Below are 17,271 nucleotides of genomic sequence, written 5' to 3'. Positions count from 1 at the left end.
GCAATTTACATACTTTGGGGCGCGTCGCGTTGAATATAGAAGGCGCGTGATGTAATGAAGCTGACATAATCCGTGAGAATGACTTGCTTGATATATACATAAACCTGGCCTCGTCAGCCACGCCGTCAAGTGGGGCTCAGCGCTGTGACTCTTGACTCTAACACACAGAAGGAATTACATACAGCATCGACGAACGTACAGTATAACGTTTCCGCCTTGGCTGCGGTACCATGAAGATCTCGCAGAAATCTCGGAAGGCGGCCCAACCGGTATGCCACCCTTCTCTCTGGGGGCCTTTGAATCGCTGATTCTATGCGGGTACCGATAGCATCCTCAAGTGGCAGAGCTCATCGAAAAGCTTGCGAACACGCCTGAAGGCGACGTTGCAGACGCACTTGTGAAAATCGACTCGTGGAAATGGCCACGATCTGACCTGAATGCTTGGGTCAATGTCCTCGACAAATTCGATGCTATCCTGGCAGATGCCATACGTGATTACGACGTAGACAAGCTACAATTAAACCCATTTTCTCCAGCTACAAAGCGGTCTCTCTCTGAAATTCTAAGATTCGAGAGGCTGCTTTTGGAGAACTCCACCAATCGCAAAACCTTCAACTCCTATGATGTGCGTATGCCCTTTCCAAGTGTTACTCAACATGGCTCACTCCGTTCCTGATTGCAATGTACACAGAGGCTAACAAGCCTGATGGCCACGTCCGATCTTGACATTTTGATATTGGCACTCAATCTCCTTTTGCGCCCTGCGCAACAGTACTCGGCTCAGCCAGCCGTGTCCGTTGTGCTGAGCATATCCACACCGCGGTTACTCTCGCTCTCCAAACGCTGGCCCAATGTGCACGAACATGGGATTAGCCTGGTAGACCTTGCCAGTCCACATGGTCTGCCGAAAGTCAATGTTCTCCCTGGCGATGTCCGCGAGGTAAGTTTTGTGTATTACAAAACTGACAACAGCACGAAGGAAGAGAAGCCGGAGGGCGAAAGTTCTGAAACTTCCGCAAGTGCTCGCAAAGCGCAAACTCCCAACCTTGGTCCAGTAAACATACACGTCAGCGAGGAGACGCTCTCGAACGCGGATGTGATGAAGCTCCTGGCAGACATACTGGAAGTCCACCCTTTATCCAACGATGACAAGTTTGAAGTTCTCTGTCGCATTCGGGCCGCGAAGGCCCTCGTTACTGGCAACCAAGATGTTCGGGAGAAGCTCGTTATCGTCCGACTGCTGTCAACTGCTATCTACTGCCACACCCACAGTGAAAGTCAAGCGACTTCTTCGTTGTTCCTATATGAACCCGATTTGGCCACGCATATCGCGGAACTCTTACAACTCGATCGCGGCGTTTCTACACAGGTCCAATCTGCGGCAATCGCAGCGTTAGATTCTATCGCGAGGTATCGCAGCCGCATCCAAGAGGTTTTAGCAGCCGTGAACGCTGGGGTTAATCATGGCATACTAATGGCCCTTCTCCGCAAGACAATTCTTGAAGTCGGTGACCCTGAGTCTAAACTGCCGAACTCGTTTGTGGAAGCCTTACTAGCTTTCATCACATATGTCGCTCAACACGCCGGCGGGGGCAACATGGTCGTCGGTGCTGGCTTAATACCTTTGCTTGTACAGATCATCGAGAATCGGCTCGCACAGAGACTGCAGATGGTATCGAAGGCCATGCAATTGGTGGACAACGTAGTTTACGGATACTCCAATGCTTTTCAACTTTTCTCCAACGCGCGGGGTGTTGCCGCGCTTGTGGACAGAATACAGGTGGGGATCAGGTCGCTCCAAGCTTGCATGATTTAATCTTTCATTCTCCACAGCACGAGGTTGATTTCGATATCGCGATATATGGAAATGAGATCCGCTCTCGGGAAATATTCGGGTCTTACGGTGAATTGCCCGTGGCCCGCGCTGCAGTCTTGAAACATGCACTTCGATCCATACATCGAATGATGCAGTCTTCGGGCACTTCGGAGGGCCTTCGAGGGCTAATCGATTCGTCATTGTTGCAGTCGGTCAAGAAGATCATGGAGTACCGAGGTTTATTTGGACCCAGTGTGCTTCCGCTTGGTAGGTTCGGAGTCCCTAGGACTAACGTCAGGTTACTGATTTATAATAGCAATGAATATCATGGCGACATTTGTGCATAACGAGCCAACGTGCCTTCCGACAATTCAAGAGGCGGGACTTCCGCAGGTGTTCTACCAGGTTATTGAGGCTGGGCTGGAACCTTTTATTGAAGTGAGTGTCTTGATCATCCATGCTAGAGTCACCACTTGACCTTGCTTTAGGTTATTCAAGCCATTCCGAACGCTATCGGTGCTCTGTGTCTGAATCAAGCTGGCCAAGACCAGTTAACGGCTCGCCCAAGCATCATTCCAGGCATTTTCTCTATCTTCACTTCGGAACGTCATTTGAAGGTCCTTCGCGACAAGGAAAACGCAGTTCTGATTGGTACTTCTATCGATGAACTTATTCGGCACCATCCTTCATTGAAGACACCCGTGTTCGATGCCGTCAAGTCCACTTTGAGCAAGATAGAAGACGCAGGAAATGCATTTATCATCCCTGAAGATAAGAGAGAGTGGTACGAACTACTTACTGTGCAGGCCGCCGAAGAGAGCACGGCGGTAGTGATGGAGGGTGTTGAGTCAGAAACCCCTCAAGGCCCTGCATCGCTTTTGGAGGAAGATAATTTCACACAGGATACAACACAGACAGATCATGACAACAACGTTGTCATGTACATCGATGTTATTTGCAGAGTAAGTGCTTAATCTTTCACCAGGAGCCTGCCTTAGAGTTTTGTAGTTTTTGGAGGGTCTTTTCCAGCATCCACAGCACTGCAGAGATTTCATTAACACTGCGGATGGTCTCGATCGTGTCGGTAGACTCACTGCACTCCCTTGTCTACCATATGATTACGCGAACAGCGTGGCATCTGATTCCCTGGTTCAAGTTATCCGAACGATGGCTGAGATTGGACCCAATGACACGTTGTCTTACCTTTCGAAGCTCGTTGACACGTCTCTTCATCAGACGGAGGAGTTCTGGAAGTCCCTAGGGCCCGAGTCCAGGTTAGCACCCATGCTAAAGCTTAACGGTAAGCTGGTAGTCAGATTTAACCCTGGGGACCTGTATTCATAATACGCGGGTAGGTGACCAATCCCTCGAAGTCAACCAACGCTTCCGGAATTTGGTCGTACTCCACATACGCGTGACTCTGATGGCGGACGTTTTCTCTACAACTGGTTACGCACACGGCCGTTCTGCCATTGGTCTGTTACAGACGTTAGTGACGGACCCGCCAAAGGTAGTCACCGACTTGGGCTCCTTGCATCGCGCGTTTGTTTGGGAGAACATCCTTTTCAAAGCCTATATCGCTTTGGAGGGTATCGAACTTGGTATAAGCGGAGGAGCATCGCCTCTTGATAGCTCCCCTAATCACCTGCCTATCTCTCTTCCAGAAGCCGGCGGGGGTGCCACTGTTACTAATGGTGTTCAGTCAGACTCTGCCTTAGGTGGCTCTTCTGGCTCTGCTAGACCAATCAAGGAGACCGCCAAAGATAAGAATGCGAAGGCCCTCAAACACCTCACTCATGGACTCCCTAACGCATTGGCTCCCTTCTTCCAAGGTGCGGCATCATGCCCATCCACAGACTGTCGCCTGACGTACCTCTAGCCATTGTGAAATTGTTTTACGCGAGGCGTAACCCCGACATGGCACAAAAGAAACAGATATTAAGTGCAGCAGATGTCGTAGCGGGGATTATGATCGGTCATGTAAAGCAAGAACTTACTAGTAGGTCATGCGAAGTAACATCAGATTCAGGACCCTGACTCTGTAACAGACGATACACTGCGATGCCTCGATTACTATAACGTGATGTTGGGCATGATGACCTCTCTTCTGGTGGATGGTAGGTTCTCTTTTCACTATTTGCCGTATATTGCTATTTATCTTTCGCGTACGTTAGAACGCACGATGCAGAGCACTCTTCACACAGTGCTTTTGCTTGCTTTCCAGCGAATGAAGGGGCTAGAGGCAATATTCGGAGTAATCGAGAAGTTGATGGAGTCCGTTGAACGCGTAACGCGCGTTGCGGCCAGTGACCGTACGGAGTTGATGGTCCAGGAATTAGTGCGCGCACATGGGGGTTTGAAAGTTGCATTACATCTTCTGCGTCCTCTCATCTCATCCAAACCCTTGATCGAATCTGGGCAATCCATGGCGATGACCACTCGGGACAGAAGAGATACGGATCGTGGCTATTTTGAACCTCATCACTTCCTCGTTACCCTTCGCCTTGCTGTAATCCCCATTGTTCGCAACATCTGGGAATCCGCATGGCTACGCACGGCCCCGCTTACACTAGTCAAGTCTGTCATCCACCTCGTCCTTGAACTTACGTTTGGGGATAATGAGGAATCGAAGCCTGATACCGCTGGTGAAAGCATTCCTGGGTCGGGTATCGGCATTGGTACTGGGTTCCACATTCGGACAACTGGACCGGATGAGAACCGCATACGCCAATTAACTGACATGGGCTTTCAACGCTTGGCAGTGGAGCGAGCACTCGCTCGTACTCGTAACAATGTCAATGCTGCCACGGAATTACTCCTGTCGCACCAGTTCTTGTTCCCTCCTGAACCGGAACCGCAGTATGCCGAGGCAGCGACATCTACCGATGCCGGCGGTCATTCTTCAACAGAAGGTGGTGAGAATGACGGTTCTGCGATGCAGGACAGTGGAGTGGACGCAGATGAGCCCTCAGCTCAGGAACAATTGGTCAATACTCCAGAAGCTACTAAGAGCTTTGAGGAGCTTCGCCGAGAACTGGATACGGCTCGGGAACCTCTCAGGACCGAACTCACAAGCCGGGCACTAGTACTGGTTGATGAGCACCCTTCTTTGATATTTGATGTTAGCAAGCTTTTCGTGCAGCCATCCGCGGACCTTCGCGAACACTCCGTACGTTCGCTGATCGAAGACATTAAGGCGTACTCTCCTGGTGCATATGATGTTCAGGAAGAACCGCTCTTCATAAGATGCAGGTTATTGGCGTTGGCCTTGTCTGAATGTCAGTCCTTGGAACCTGCTTTAGGGCGAGGTTTGATGGATAGTTTGCTCGCCCTACTGCTCTCGAATTCCACGACCGTCGAACCCGAACACAACCTCCCAAAGTGGCTTGCTCCCCACCTCCTAGTCACGGAAGCATTGTTCAACATCGGCGACCAGCCCTCGTCTATCAAGCTCCCAAAAGAAGGTGACCCGATAGAATTGCAGGAGCTGAAAGTCGGGCCCGCTTATGCCGAAGCACGCTCACTTCTCCTTGATTTCTCGTTCAGGTTGCTTAGCCTGTCCAGCCTACCACGCGACGAATTCTTGGCGACCTTGCGTTTACAGGTCGTGCTTACTCGAGATCATTCGATCGCCTGTGAATTTACAAGGCGGGGGGGTCTGCCATTAATATTCAAGCACCTCCAAGGACACGCTGGGCCCAGTAGCTACTCCTACATCGCCATCATCTTGCGACATGTCGCAGAAGACCCTAACTCGCTTCGCAACCTCATGCGTCAGGAGATCAAGCGCTTTTTCTCCCAACCTCGCACGCGTGTTATTGAAGCATCTAACTACCTACGAAACACTAGTGCAGCTGCACTTAGGGACCCTAGGCTTTTCATCGATATTACAACGTCGGTCTGCGAGCTTCAGCAACCCTATGATATTTCCCACCATATCGGGCTGAAGTCCAATGCACTTAGTGAATCATCATTGCCGAAGGACGACTCCGCGAAGCAGGTTGAAATGCAAGTAGATTCTACATCGCCTGATGTCCCTCAAGTTGTGACAAACGAAGCTTTGGAATCAATGGTCCACTTCCTTGTTGCCGAGTTGATGAAGTGCCCTAAGGCGGCTTCGAACACATCCGGCGACACGTCTGTGCTTCCCCCAACTAAGGAAGCTATGGAAGCAACGAATGAAGTTGCATCGACGGAAAGCACAGCTCAGGTCTCGGACCAAGATACTTCCAGCCAACAACGCTACCTCTATTCTTGCTTCATCATGCAATGTCTCACCGAGTTACTCTTTTCCTACGACTCCTGCAAGAACATTTTCTTGTCCTACAATCCCAAGAAACGCCTACAAACTCCTTCAAAAGAGCCTGGAGTAAAGTACAGGACAGCTGTCCTTCACTTTTTCTTGTCCGAGCTGTTGACTTATGGGACGATATCAACTCAACTCAATGATGCCGCCAAAACCCGTCTCACACTCTGTGGTTGGGCTATGTCAGTGATTGTGGCGCTGTGTGTTGACAGTTCTTCGGGATCAGACGTGAAAGACGTACCACCAGATCTTGCATCAGTACGGAAATTTGTACTGGAGGCGGTCAGCCGCGCCATCAAGGAAATGCCCGCCACGGAATCATTGGATATGCGATATGGACGTCTGCTCGCCCTTGCAGATCTGTGCAATCGCCTCCTGATGGTGCGCTGCAACCCCGGTAGTCGCAAACCCCAAGACGAGAGCGCCACCCACATTGCCAAGATCATGCTGGAGAAAAACTTCGTGTCCACATTGACTAGTGCTCTTTCAGAAGTTGATCTCAATTTCCCTAATATCCGTGGGCTAGTTGCGTCTATCCTCCGACCGTTGGAGAATTTGTATGTTACCCTGATACTGAAACCGTAAAATGCCTCACTGACGCTGATAGATCCCGGATTGCGATCAAGATGAGCCGTGCTTCGGACAAATCTAAAGGCGGTGCCGAAGGAAAGGCAGAGACACCGGGAGATTCGTCAGACGGGGAAGAAGATGAGCAAGATATTGGCGTAGAAGATGACGCAGGCCGTGAAGAGACCCCAGATCTATATCGTAATTCTGCGTTGGGAATGTACGTTCCTTCTCAGCGGATTTAGATAACCTTTCCTCACAGTCGTTCCACAGGTTCGGAGGCGTAAGTATTGTATCGAACCTGATTGCTGTGACTCATTCCGGCCAGGAGATGGATGACGCGAATTACCCTCCAGATAATGGAATGGAGGAAGGAGAAGAAGAAGACGAAGGAGACGTCGACATGGAATATGGCGATGAGACGGATAGCGAGGCTACTTCGCCTTCAGATGATGACGATGATGACGATTCAGGAGAAGCAGATGACGTGGAGGACGAGGAGTCCCATGATGGAGAAGACAGTTGGCAAGATGAGGACGAGGAGTATGGCGAGGATCGTTTAATCGAGAACGACGACGAGGGTGACGACGGTGGTGATGCTGACGCTGACCAAGAACTTGATGCGGACATGATTTGGCAGGTTGGTTGGATTTCTCCGTTAGAGGCTCAACCTCACTTGTGTCCGTAGGATGTACATGGGGATATTCCACAAGGGGAGGCTGGAGAAGAAGGCGAAGATGAGGACGGCGGTGGTACGATTTCTTACTCCCCCATGTGTTCCACGTCGCTCACGAAACCACAGTGCCGATTCCCGTGGTGCACGAAGAGCAAGAAGATGAACCGGACATGTCTGATGATGACGAGTACGAATATACTTTTTTATGGCGTAAACAATCCAGTTGATCGTGCGAGTAGGTTCCGAGGCGAAATCATGGATGCAGGTGACGTTGGTCCAATGCCCGGTGAAGATATCCTGACCTTTGCCGACGCGTATGAAATGGACGGAGTAGAACTGGATGGAAGGGATGGCAACTTCTTTTTGTCTCGTAGGAATCGCGCTGGTATGTGGTCTTTCATCCATTCCATTGTCTCAATCACTGAAGAGTTATAGGACCCGACGAGTTACAGATTTTCGGCAGATCTCGAAACGCTCCACCTCCTCCTACTGAAGCTACAGTCCACCCACTTCTTCTAGATGAATCTGCAGGAAACAATCGCACGTCCACATCCTTCTCTCGAAACATTAGACGTCCCCACCGCGGAAACAATCACTCCCTACAAACCGAACTGATTCAGTCGGTCGAAGATATCATCGGTGGAGATGCTGTGCAAGTCTTCCAGCAAGTTGTCCATCGTGCCGCTGGTACTCGTGAGTCTATCCGCGTAGATGTGGCACCGGGTGCATGGGTGAACCTTGAGCCGGGAGTAATGCACCGCCTGGTGATCCCTGGCGTTAGGCTCGAGCGTGCTCCTAGGCAAAGTGATAATCGGACCGACGTTCGTGGTTTGGATCCCCTTCCCACATCACAGAGGTGGAACGAAGAAGCTAAGATACTCAACGGCAAGCACGTTACTGACCGAGCCAGCCAACTTGCCAACCACGTTGTACTTGCATTGCTTCCGGCTGCTGTCGAAGCCGCAGCGACGAAGGAGAGGGAGGAGCAGACACTGCAAGCCGAGATTAAAGCAGAAGAGGAGGCAACCAAGGAGCTCGAAGCTCAGCAGACAACGGTGCAAGCCGAAACCCACTCAGAAGTCCCCCAGGAGTCGCAATCGGAACCCACACCTGTCCCTGCAGAAGATGTCGAGATGCGTGATGTTACAGGCTCGGACCGCCCAGAGTTTGCCTCTGCCGAGGCTGAGGAAGCTGACACGGAGACTTTGAGTCCTGTTGCTGGTCCCTCCCAGGCCCCGGAGAGAGTCACCATCACGATCCATGGCAGTGAAGTTGACATCACCGATATGGGAATCGATCCGACGTTCCTTGAGGCCTTGCCTGACGACATCCGCGAAGAAGTCATAAACCAGCACGTCCGCGATCAACGGTCAGCAAGAGTAGAGCGGCCTGCCGATTCTCAAATCAGCCCTGAATTTCTCGACGCCTTACCTCCGGAAATACGAGCAGAACTGATTCAACAAGAACGTATGGAGCAGGTCAGGGAGGCACAGGTGGAAGCACCGAGCAATACTGGAGTTCCAGCAGAGATTGATCCTGCCAGCTTCATTGCTAGTCTTGACCCTCAGCTTCGTCAAGTCGTTCTTCTGGATTCAGACGACGGTCTGCTCCAGACTCTACCATCTTACATGATCGCTGAAGCAGGCGTTTATCGCGATGAGGCACAAGCCGCTCGTAGGTATCAGTACCTGGCGCGAGACGGTCATCGGACTGCATCTTCCCGGAACGTTCCGCCTCGCAAGCAACCCCCACCACGAGATGCCATTCAGCTCCTCGACAAAACTGGGGTAGCCAGTCTTGTTCGACTCCTCTTTTTCCCACAGATTTTGAAGAAGAATCTCCTCTTAAAGGTGCTAGTCAATATCTGCGAGAACTCGAAGACGAGAACCGAGCTCTTTAACCTCCTGCTCAATATATTGCAAAGCGGACCAGGGGACCTTGCAACGGTAGATAGAAGTTTCTCTCAAATGACAACTCGCACACCGAAAGCGACATCCCAGCCAACGCCGAAGGCGGCTGAAAAGCAGAGAGTCGCTCCGGAACCAGGCAGTTCGGTCGCACTAACCAACCAAAGTGATTCGGTGCCGGATTTGGTGGTCCAGCGTAGCCTTGAAGCCCTGACTTACATCGTCAGTGCAAACGAGGTCTCATCGCTTTTCTTTTTGACTGAACACGAGTTGCCCGCCGGGCTGAAGAAGCTCTCGACGAAGAAAGGCAAAGGCAAAGAAAAGCAAGCTCCTCAAACACACTATCCTATCGTTCTCTTGCTTGGATTGCTGGATCGTCAATCTTTGTTGAAAACTGCTTCCATTGTGGATTCTGTTGTCACGTTACTGTCCACTGTCACAAAACCCTTGACTAGTCTCAAGTCAGACAAGAGAGATTCTAGTATCTCTGTCTCCAACACTGCTACTTCGGCAGCACCTGCAGTCCCTTCTTCGTCGACAGACACATCCATTATTCCTCAAGCAGCAGCAAATCGCACGGATGGCATAACGCCGGTTGTCGACTCGGGGGAGAACCCCACCAAGGAACACCGCCCGCCTGGTGAGCAAACCGACAAAGCGGTATTGCTTCAAACCCCCCCTCAAATTCCCCATTCCGTCCTACGCCTCATCGTTAATATCCTCACTGTTGGAGAATGCTCCGCTCGTACCTTCCAGCAATCTCTTACTCTCATCCAGAATTTATCCCACATACCAGATGCACGAGATATAATCGCACAGGAATTGAGGACCAAAGCTCAAGATTGTGGGCAAAATATCCTGTTCGACCTAAATGACCTATGGGCTGCCCTTCAGAGTCCAAATAAAGATGTCCTTGCATCGTCCATCGCGCCAAAATTCTCATCTCCATCCTCTGATCAAACCAAGCTCTTACGCGTCCTCAAAACAATTGATTACATGTACACACCTCGCACCAGCGGCCCCACCACCGAAACGCAAAAGGATCGAGATTCAGAGAAGGTCCAAACTATTTATGACTCGTTCCGTTTCACTCCCCTGTGGCGCCGCCTCGGCGATTGTCTTGCTATCATTGAAGACAAGTCTGACCTGGAGCATATTGCGACGGTCCTGCTACCTTTGATCGAAGCCCTTATGGTGGTGTGCAAATACGTTGGGTCCAAGTCTGCTACCGGAATCATTGCCAGGGCACTGCGAGCGTCCGCATCACCGAGGTCTTCCGCATCTTCCAGCGAAACGATGGAAGAGCTGTTCGTCAGCTTTACTGATGCCCATAGAAAGATCCTTAACGTGATGGTCCGCAATAATCCTTCATTGATGAGCGGATCCTTCTCGCTTCTGGTTCACAATCCCAGAGTCCTTGACTTTGACAACAAGCGCAATTATTTCACGCAACAGCTCCACCGTCGACCTCACTCCCGCGAGCATCATGGGACATTACAACTCAACGTTCGTCGGGCTCGTGTGTTCGAGGACAGCTTTCAGTACCTTCAACGCAAGACTGGTGATCAGATCAAATACGGGAAGCTCAGCGTCCGCTTCTACGACGAAGAAGGTGTTGATGCCGGTGGTGTCACAAGAGAATGGTTCCAAATTTTGGCACGCCAAATGTTCGATCCGAATTACGCACTGTTCCAACCATGCGCAGCCGACAAACTCACCTATCAGCCCAATAAGAACTCGTGGGTCAACCCCGAACACCTTTCATTCTTCAAATTTGTTGGTAGGGTCATTGGAAAGGCTATCTACGACGGTCGTCTTTTGGATGCGTACTTCGCGAAAAGTCTGTATAGGCAGTTGCTCGGCAAGCCGGTGGATCACCGCGACGTGGAGTGGGTCGACCCTGAGTATTACAATTCTCTGTGTTGGATCCTGGAAAACGATCCCACTCCATTAGAACTCACTTTCAGTGTAGAGGCGGATGAGGTCACTGTTGCCACATTTGATCCGTTTGCTAGCTACTGACATTACACTTCATAGTTTGGAAGGAACCGTATCTTCCCTCTGAAGCCGGGTGGAGAGTCGATCCATGTCACTCAAGAAAATAAACGGGAATTTGTTCAGCTCTCAGCTAATTTTCGCCTCTACTCCTTCCATCAGCGAACAGATCGAGAATCTCGTTTCTGGCTTCTACGACATCATACCGAAAGATCTCATCACCATCGTGAGTTTCTTTGTATCGGGTGTTCACCTTCCGTGCTGAACAATGTCGTAGTTTAACGAACAAGAACTCGAACTTCTCATCTCTGGGACTCCTGACATCGATGTTGACGAATGGCGTGCTGCGACGGAGTATAATGGCTACACGAGTTCAGACCCTGTTATAGTCTGGTGGTGGAGGGCTCTGAAGTCCTTTAATCGCGAAGAGAGAGCGAAAGTGTTGAGTTTCGCAACAGGAACCTCGCGCGTACCTTTGAATGGTTTCACTGAGCTGCAAGGTGTCCAAGGTGTACAAAGATTTTCAATACACCGCGCCTATGGTGATCCCGACCGATTACCGCAAGCTCATACGTGTATGTCTTTCGCTCCATCGTACTATCTTTCGTACTGATTCCCGATACTGGTGGTGACTAGGCTTCAACCAGATCGACCTACCGCAGTATTCTTCCTACGAAATGTTGCGCCAGCAACTGCTACTGGCCATCAGTGAGGGTGGTGAAGGTTTTGGATTCGCATGAAAATCTCATAATTAGAATGATACATGTAAACCACTGCAAGCCGTATTTACCGCACGTGCATTACTTTCATGGATGATTGCTTGGAATGTTTGAAGTGATCTGTGGCGTCCTGTGCATCGGCTGTTTCATAAGCCGAGCCCCGGTGCAAAACAAACGTTTAAACTATCCAAGAGGCACAGCAGGTCGTGACTGGCTATCTAGCAGCCGCCAACTCTCGTGACCCCCAACCATTTCTTATCATTTTCCATAGCCCAGTGCTAAGCAATGAGAGCGTACGTGGTGAATCGAAATGTGCACCCGTCTGAGTTGGCGCTTGTTTCAGGTGCGCCGGTGCCCACACCCAAGGCAGACGAGATTATTGTGGATGTCTACTCTGCTGCGCTTAACTTTTTCGACGTAAGCAACCCAGCCTGATGTACTGCTTTTCCCAAGCATTCAACCGCTTGTCCAGTCAGATTCTCCAATCTCAGGGAAAGTATCAAGTAAAGCCACCATTCCCCTTTGCATTGGGGGCAGAGTTTGCGGGGAGAGTAGCAATTGACTCTCCCATCCCGGAAGGTTGTAAATTCCGTCCAGGGGATAGAGTCTTTGGCATGGCCCAAGGGTCTCTTGCAGACAAAGTAGTCGCGAAATGGAAGGTTGACAAATATGCTTCCTGACAACCTCAGTTTTGACCAAGGTGCTGGTACGTCCCAAGAACGCTCCTTCCGTTAGGTTGCCTCGTGATAAAACCTTCCAGGACTGTATATCACATGGCCAACCAGCTATGAAGCTCTCGTAGGTCGGGCAGAGCTGAAGTCGGGCGAGTATCGTTCCTTGTATGTCTCGCATAGATAGCTGACGGTTTCCGCAGGCGAAACTATCCTTGTTAATGCCGCCGCGGGTGGCGTTGGCATCGCCGCAGTTCAGATTGCCAAAGGTACGCTTACACGCTCACGAATCTACGACTTCACGTTCCAACTTGTCTCATTATTTTTTTCCAGCTATTGGGGCTATAGTTATTGCTGCTGCAGGATCTTCACCAAAATTAGACGTCCTTAAGCAACTTGGATCGGCCGATTACACTGTGGATTACTCGAAGCCTGGTTGGCAAAAGCAAGTGCTACAATTTACCGGTGGAGAAGGAGTGGACGTTGTGTTCGACCCGGTTGGAAGGATCGCAGGTCGGTATGGGCTACTTTTTAGTTTCGGTTCATGTATGACCTGTCTTTTTAGATTCTCTTAAGTGCATAGCTTTCAAGGGAAGAGCGCTAGTGATTGGCTTCGCATCTGGTAACATCGAAAAGGTGGAAGAAACATGCTTTAAAATTCCATTTAGGAAAACTCAGAAACTGGTTTTCAGCTGTCGCTGAATTTGGTACTACTCAAGAATGTTTCCATCATGGGTCTGCACTGGGGATTATATGAGCGTACGTGTCTGCTACACCTGTATGACTACAGAGGTTGAGAGCAGTGGTTTAGGGAAAGAGGCGTCTCGGATTCCAGAAGTATGGGATGCATTGCTTGGGTGAGGAGCTCGTTATCCGTGACTTCCTGATTGCGTGCTTGAATATACCTTCTTTGCAGGTTGTTTTCCTCTGGGCGTGTCAAGCCCGTGATCTACTCCAGGATCTACTCGCTGGAAAATGCGATGGAGGGCCTGCTTGCGCTGGGAAGGCGGGAGACATGGGGAAAGGTGATCGTCCGCGTTCGTGATAAGAACCAAGAACATGTTACAAGCAAGCTTTGAGGCCACTTGGCGGTGACTGGGGTCCCATACAAATTTCATAAGCATGTAACTCCTGTAAACTACTGGCACCCAATAACAGCCTTCGCACCATGCAGTACGAAGACACAGAGCCAATCGTACGCATACGCGAATTGAAAAAGGATCGAGTGAACTTTGTTCTCGAGAATGTTGATCTCGCGTGCGTCTTCTGTGGGCTTCTATCGTCTGTTTACCCATTATATGCTGCGCGGACCACAGCTTAGCAAACTCCATACGGAGAGTTGTCATGGCGGACATTCCGACCGTTGGTACGCATTAGCGTTAGTTTTATCCCAAGGTCTCTTGTTTATGCAGCCTAGCAATCGACATGGTGGAGATTCACTCCAATACAACAGTCCTCCCGGACGAATTTATTGCCCACCGACTTGGCATGGTCCCTCTTGTTAGCGCCAACTGTGACGAAGGGATACGTTACACTCGAGTACGTGTGTTTAAAGTTCCAGGCGGTTTTTCCTCACGTTCAACCCTGTGACCAGGATTGTACGTGCTTGTCGGGATGCAAGTACTGTGCAATCGAATTACGATTAGACGTCGCCTGCAATGACAACCGTACCATGGAGGTCACAAGCAATCATCTTGAAGTCGTGGAATTTACAACAGACTCTGGGTCTGCTGATAACGTGCAAGAAGGAGACGAAATTGCGAAGAGAGGCGAGGATTTTGGCAACCCAGTAGGGAAGAGTGCGTCCTCCCTGTTTACAGCATTCCATGAAAAGTATCCTCACTGTTATTCGAGATGACCCCTCTGTCCCTCCGGTCCTCATATGCAAAATGCGGAAGGGTCAAGAGTTGCGATTGCGTTGTGTCGCTAAAAAGGTGCCTTTTTTCCACTTACGCTGGTTCTTGCGGGTGAGGTAATAATTTGCAGGGAATAGCAAAAGAACACGCAAAATGGTCGCCCTGTGCTGCAGTCGCATTTGAGTATGATCCTTACAACAAGCTAAGACACACTACACATTGGTACGAAGCCGACGAACGTACAGAGTGGCCGCTAAGCGAAAACGCAAAAGAAGAAGAGCCTCCGAGGGACGACGAGCTGTTTGACTTCATCGCAAAGCCACGCAAATTTTACATAGACGTTGAAACCGATGGGAGCCTTGGTCCTCAAGAAGTCATGTTAAAGGTACGGCTGAACATCCCCTTTACCCGCCTCCATTGTAACTCGGTGACTGGGTTTTCGTATAGGGCCTAGCGGAACTCCAGACAAAACTCGCAAACCTCATTCTTGCTCTTAAGCCGTCGGCTGAAATGGACATCGTGCCTGGTGCTGTGGACACTGGAATTAATGGGCAGACAACTGCATGGGCGCCGGTGGGTGGAACATGGGACAGTGGAGCGCGTGCTGGAAGTGGTAGTCCTTCAAGGGCCGGGTGGGGGGTTCCCTCCACCTGGGAGGGTACCAGCCCGGCTCAGACAGGAAGCGCCACAAACTGGGGGACGACTAGTCCTGGGCAGGCGACAAACGCAGGCGGTTGGGGGACGAGCCCTGCTCATAACGCATGGGCTGGTAGCACTAGCCCGAACGTTGGAATCGGTGGCAGTTCCACAGGATGGGGCTCTTCGTCTCAACAAGGATGGGGCAGTCCAAGTCAACAGGCCAATGGATGGAACCTATGAGATCTAGTCTTGGTACTCTGTCGCGTGACAGGTCGTTGCTTTGCTTGGCCGTGGTAACAACGACACTTCCTGTGGGCATGGTGGCCGGCGGGGGCAGTCATGTCAACTAAAGTAGAATTAATGTGACTGATATGTCTTCATCCCGGTATAGGATCACTTGTACACGCTTTGATTGTTTGCTCGAACCCCTTGGGCGCATAACCTTTGTGTGCCCATTGCGCTAGTCGTTTCAAAACTCGGTCTATCTGTTGAAGCACGTTTATGGGTGAGAACATATCCTTGATAGAGTCGCCTTGTGTGCCTTCATTGATATAGTAACACCAGTTGTCGTTGACAGCAGGCATACTAGGACAGTCTCCTTAAGCTATGCTGACCTTGCGCCGTCTTTTGCCTAGGTCAGCCAAGGTAAGACCGTGTAGCCGATGGTAGCTTCGGCCTTCATGTCTGTTGAGGAGCTTGCATACCAAGCCCCAAGCCTTGCAAAGAGAATTGCATGTTGGTCACAGTTCCCCTCGATATGCATGTCCACATGGTGGATCTGACTGAGAACATGAGACACATCGTCGTTCGTTTGAAAATAGTTCGCATCTGTTTTTAAACCAGGCTCTCGACGGGCCTTATCTTTCCATTTTGGATGATAACGTGAGTTCATGTAACAGCAAACTGACACCGATAGTCACTCGCTCATCAGCGGGTGACCCTACTCATACATCCCTGATATCATTTGAGCGAGAGTCACTCCGCAATACTGGCATCTACCCCAGTCCATGCCATTGCTATAAGTGGAATACAGCTTCGTGCGTTATGCTTAGATTATATTGAAATTTGGACGGAAGATCTCAATCTGCCTAATTCTCAAGAGCTCGTAATTCTGATACCTTCATAACGAAGTACGAAATCGCTGGGCCTTGACCACAATTCAGGGAGTCCTTCGCCTGACTCCCACGCCTCCTTATCATTTGAAACCTTACCGTCACGCTGAGTTCCCAGCCTCGGTGTTCAACTCACAGGTCTCGCCCAATGCCTAGGTGCTATCGTGTCAGAGTTGACTCCCAAATGCAGGTGATTCTAGTGCCTGGATCATGCAGCGTTGTTCGACGCTTTCCTTTTTTCAGGTGGAGAAAAAAAATAGGAAGATTGATAACAATCTATACCTTCATCAGTTGACTTAGTAAGGCGTGCCACCCCAAATAGAAACGGAATGGTGGTGGACCGGGAGCCCGAAGTCGATCAGAGTTTTCGTTTTGAAAGCCTATCGGGCATATGATTGTTAGTAGTGAATGCAATCGATATGTATGCATTTTGCGGTCCTAAATAAGCGGCAGAGTTCCCGCGAGTGATAACGCGTGAGGTTGATCCTACCCCGCAACACCCGCGGATAACCAAATCAACACTACGCGTGACCCCCTAATCCTCTACTACATAGATATTTCGCTGAAGGACCGATACAGTGTACGCTCAGTCATCGCTCACTATCAGCTGTGACACGTGCGATGGGACTTCGCCTGTGCGACTACCGACCATGACCACATTGTAATACGCTCCCAGGTTCTGACGACATCGTCTCCCATATATGGTATTCTAGGATCGTTGTGGAGTTAATCCGAGATCATTTCCAGAACGGGTAGGAGGTATCCAGGTGTACAATATTTACGACAACTGGCGCTGCGGCTTCGAGAATGGGAGGCTTGGTTGCTTGGCTCTCACGTTCTGGAGTTCTGATCTGAACACTCTAGTTTGATGGGAATGCACGGGCGCTGAGATGAAAACCATTCGCCCCCCCTTTTCATTTTCTGACTAAAATTGAATGCCGCATTCCTCCCCTTCAATTTTGCGTGCATACTCTCCGAGGTGGCCAAGAAATCGGTTGCGCCACTTC

At 50.3% G+C, this 17,271-nt stretch overlaps 3 protein-coding genes across 3 annotated transcripts; all 3 read left to right on the top strand.

The window, feature by feature from the left end:
* The first annotated feature begins 137 nt into the window (after positions 1 to 137).
* On the top strand, positions 138 to 12,090 carry F5J12DRAFT_918546 (uncharacterized protein). The gene is made up of 21 exons (XM_051749226.1): positions 138 to 269; positions 329 to 625; positions 692 to 1,780; positions 1,834 to 2,083; positions 2,133 to 2,254; positions 2,305 to 2,778; positions 2,825 to 3,116; positions 3,172 to 3,648; positions 3,696 to 3,815; positions 3,865 to 3,933; positions 3,991 to 6,679; positions 6,730 to 6,909; positions 6,963 to 7,329; positions 7,378 to 7,441; positions 7,492 to 7,552; positions 7,605 to 7,750; positions 7,801 to 11,255; positions 11,310 to 11,387; positions 11,437 to 11,493; positions 11,545 to 11,842; positions 11,904 to 12,090. Exons 1-21 carry the CDS (start codon positions 231 to 233, stop codon positions 12,005 to 12,007), a joined length of 10,728 nt encoding a protein of 3,575 aa, XP_051605094.1. The 5' UTR covers positions 138 to 230; the 3' UTR covers positions 12,008 to 12,090.
* Positions 12,091 to 12,101: 11 nt separating this feature from the next.
* Positions 12,102 to 13,822, top strand: F5J12DRAFT_798686 (uncharacterized protein). Its single transcript, XM_051744229.1, has 10 exons — positions 12,102 to 12,403; positions 12,463 to 12,611; positions 12,646 to 12,692; positions 12,747 to 12,809; positions 12,861 to 12,926; positions 12,991 to 13,170; positions 13,223 to 13,293; positions 13,350 to 13,416; positions 13,469 to 13,514; positions 13,574 to 13,822. Exons 1-10 carry the CDS (start codon positions 12,272 to 12,274, stop codon positions 13,734 to 13,736), a joined length of 984 nt encoding a protein of 327 aa, XP_051605093.1. The 5' UTR covers positions 12,102 to 12,271; the 3' UTR covers positions 13,737 to 13,822.
* Positions 13,613 to 15,558, top strand: F5J12DRAFT_197480 (DNA-directed RNA polymerase II, subunit 3). Its single transcript, XM_051738366.1, has 7 exons — positions 13,613 to 13,914; positions 13,974 to 14,023; positions 14,075 to 14,196; positions 14,252 to 14,456; positions 14,512 to 14,591; positions 14,644 to 14,898; positions 14,961 to 15,558. The coding sequence occupies exons 1-7, from the start codon at positions 13,826 to 13,828 to the stop codon at positions 15,390 to 15,392; spliced, it is 1,233 nt and encodes a 410-aa protein (XP_051605092.1). The 5' UTR covers positions 13,613 to 13,825; the 3' UTR covers positions 15,393 to 15,558.
* Positions 15,559 to 17,271: the final 1,713 nt, after the last annotated feature.

Source organism: Pisolithus orientalis (genome assembly GCF_024613125.1).
Source record: "Pisolithus orientalis strain OTSU chromosome Unknown F5J12scaffold_2, whole genome shotgun sequence".
Classification (NCBI taxonomy): domain Eukaryota; kingdom Fungi; phylum Basidiomycota; class Agaricomycetes; order Boletales; family Pisolithaceae; genus Pisolithus; species Pisolithus orientalis.
Note: the sequence above shows the minus strand (reverse complement) of the source record. Positions and strands in the feature narration are given on the sequence as shown.

Bases quoted from the DNA above. Each gene is read 5' to 3' on its own strand.
- F5J12DRAFT_918546 (XM_051749226.1), top strand. From the start codon at position 231: ATGAAGATCTCGCAGAAATCTCGGAAGGCGGCCCAACCG. The intron at 1,781-1,833 runs GTGGGGATCAGG...CATTCTCCACAG, and splicing joins CGCTTGTGGACAGAATACAG to CACGAGGTTGATTTCGATAT. The intron at 7,553-7,604 runs GTACGAATATAC...TCGTGCGAGTAG, and splicing joins GACATGTCTGATGATGACGA to GTTCCGAGGCGAAATCATGG.
- F5J12DRAFT_798686 (XM_051744229.1), top strand. From the start codon at position 12,272: ATGAGAGCGTACGTGGTGAATCGAAATGTGCACCCGTCTGAGTTGGCG. The intron at 12,612-12,645 runs GTCTCTTGCAGA...GCGAAATGGAAG, and splicing joins GTCTTTGGCATGGCCCAAGG to GTTGACAAATATGCTTCCTG. The intron at 13,294-13,349 runs GTGGAAGAAACA...ACTGGTTTTCAG, and splicing joins CATCTGGTAACATCGAAAAG to CTGTCGCTGAATTTGGTACT.
- F5J12DRAFT_197480 (XM_051738366.1), top strand. From the start codon at position 13,826: ATGCAGTACGAAGACACAGAGCCAATCGTACGCATACGCGAATTGAAA. The intron at 14,024-14,074 runs GTACGCATTAGC...TATGCAGCCTAG, and splicing joins GGCGGACATTCCGACCGTTG to CAATCGACATGGTGGAGATT. The intron at 14,197-14,251 runs GTACGTGTGTTT...CCCTGTGACCAG, and splicing joins AAGGGATACGTTACACTCGA to GATTGTACGTGCTTGTCGGG.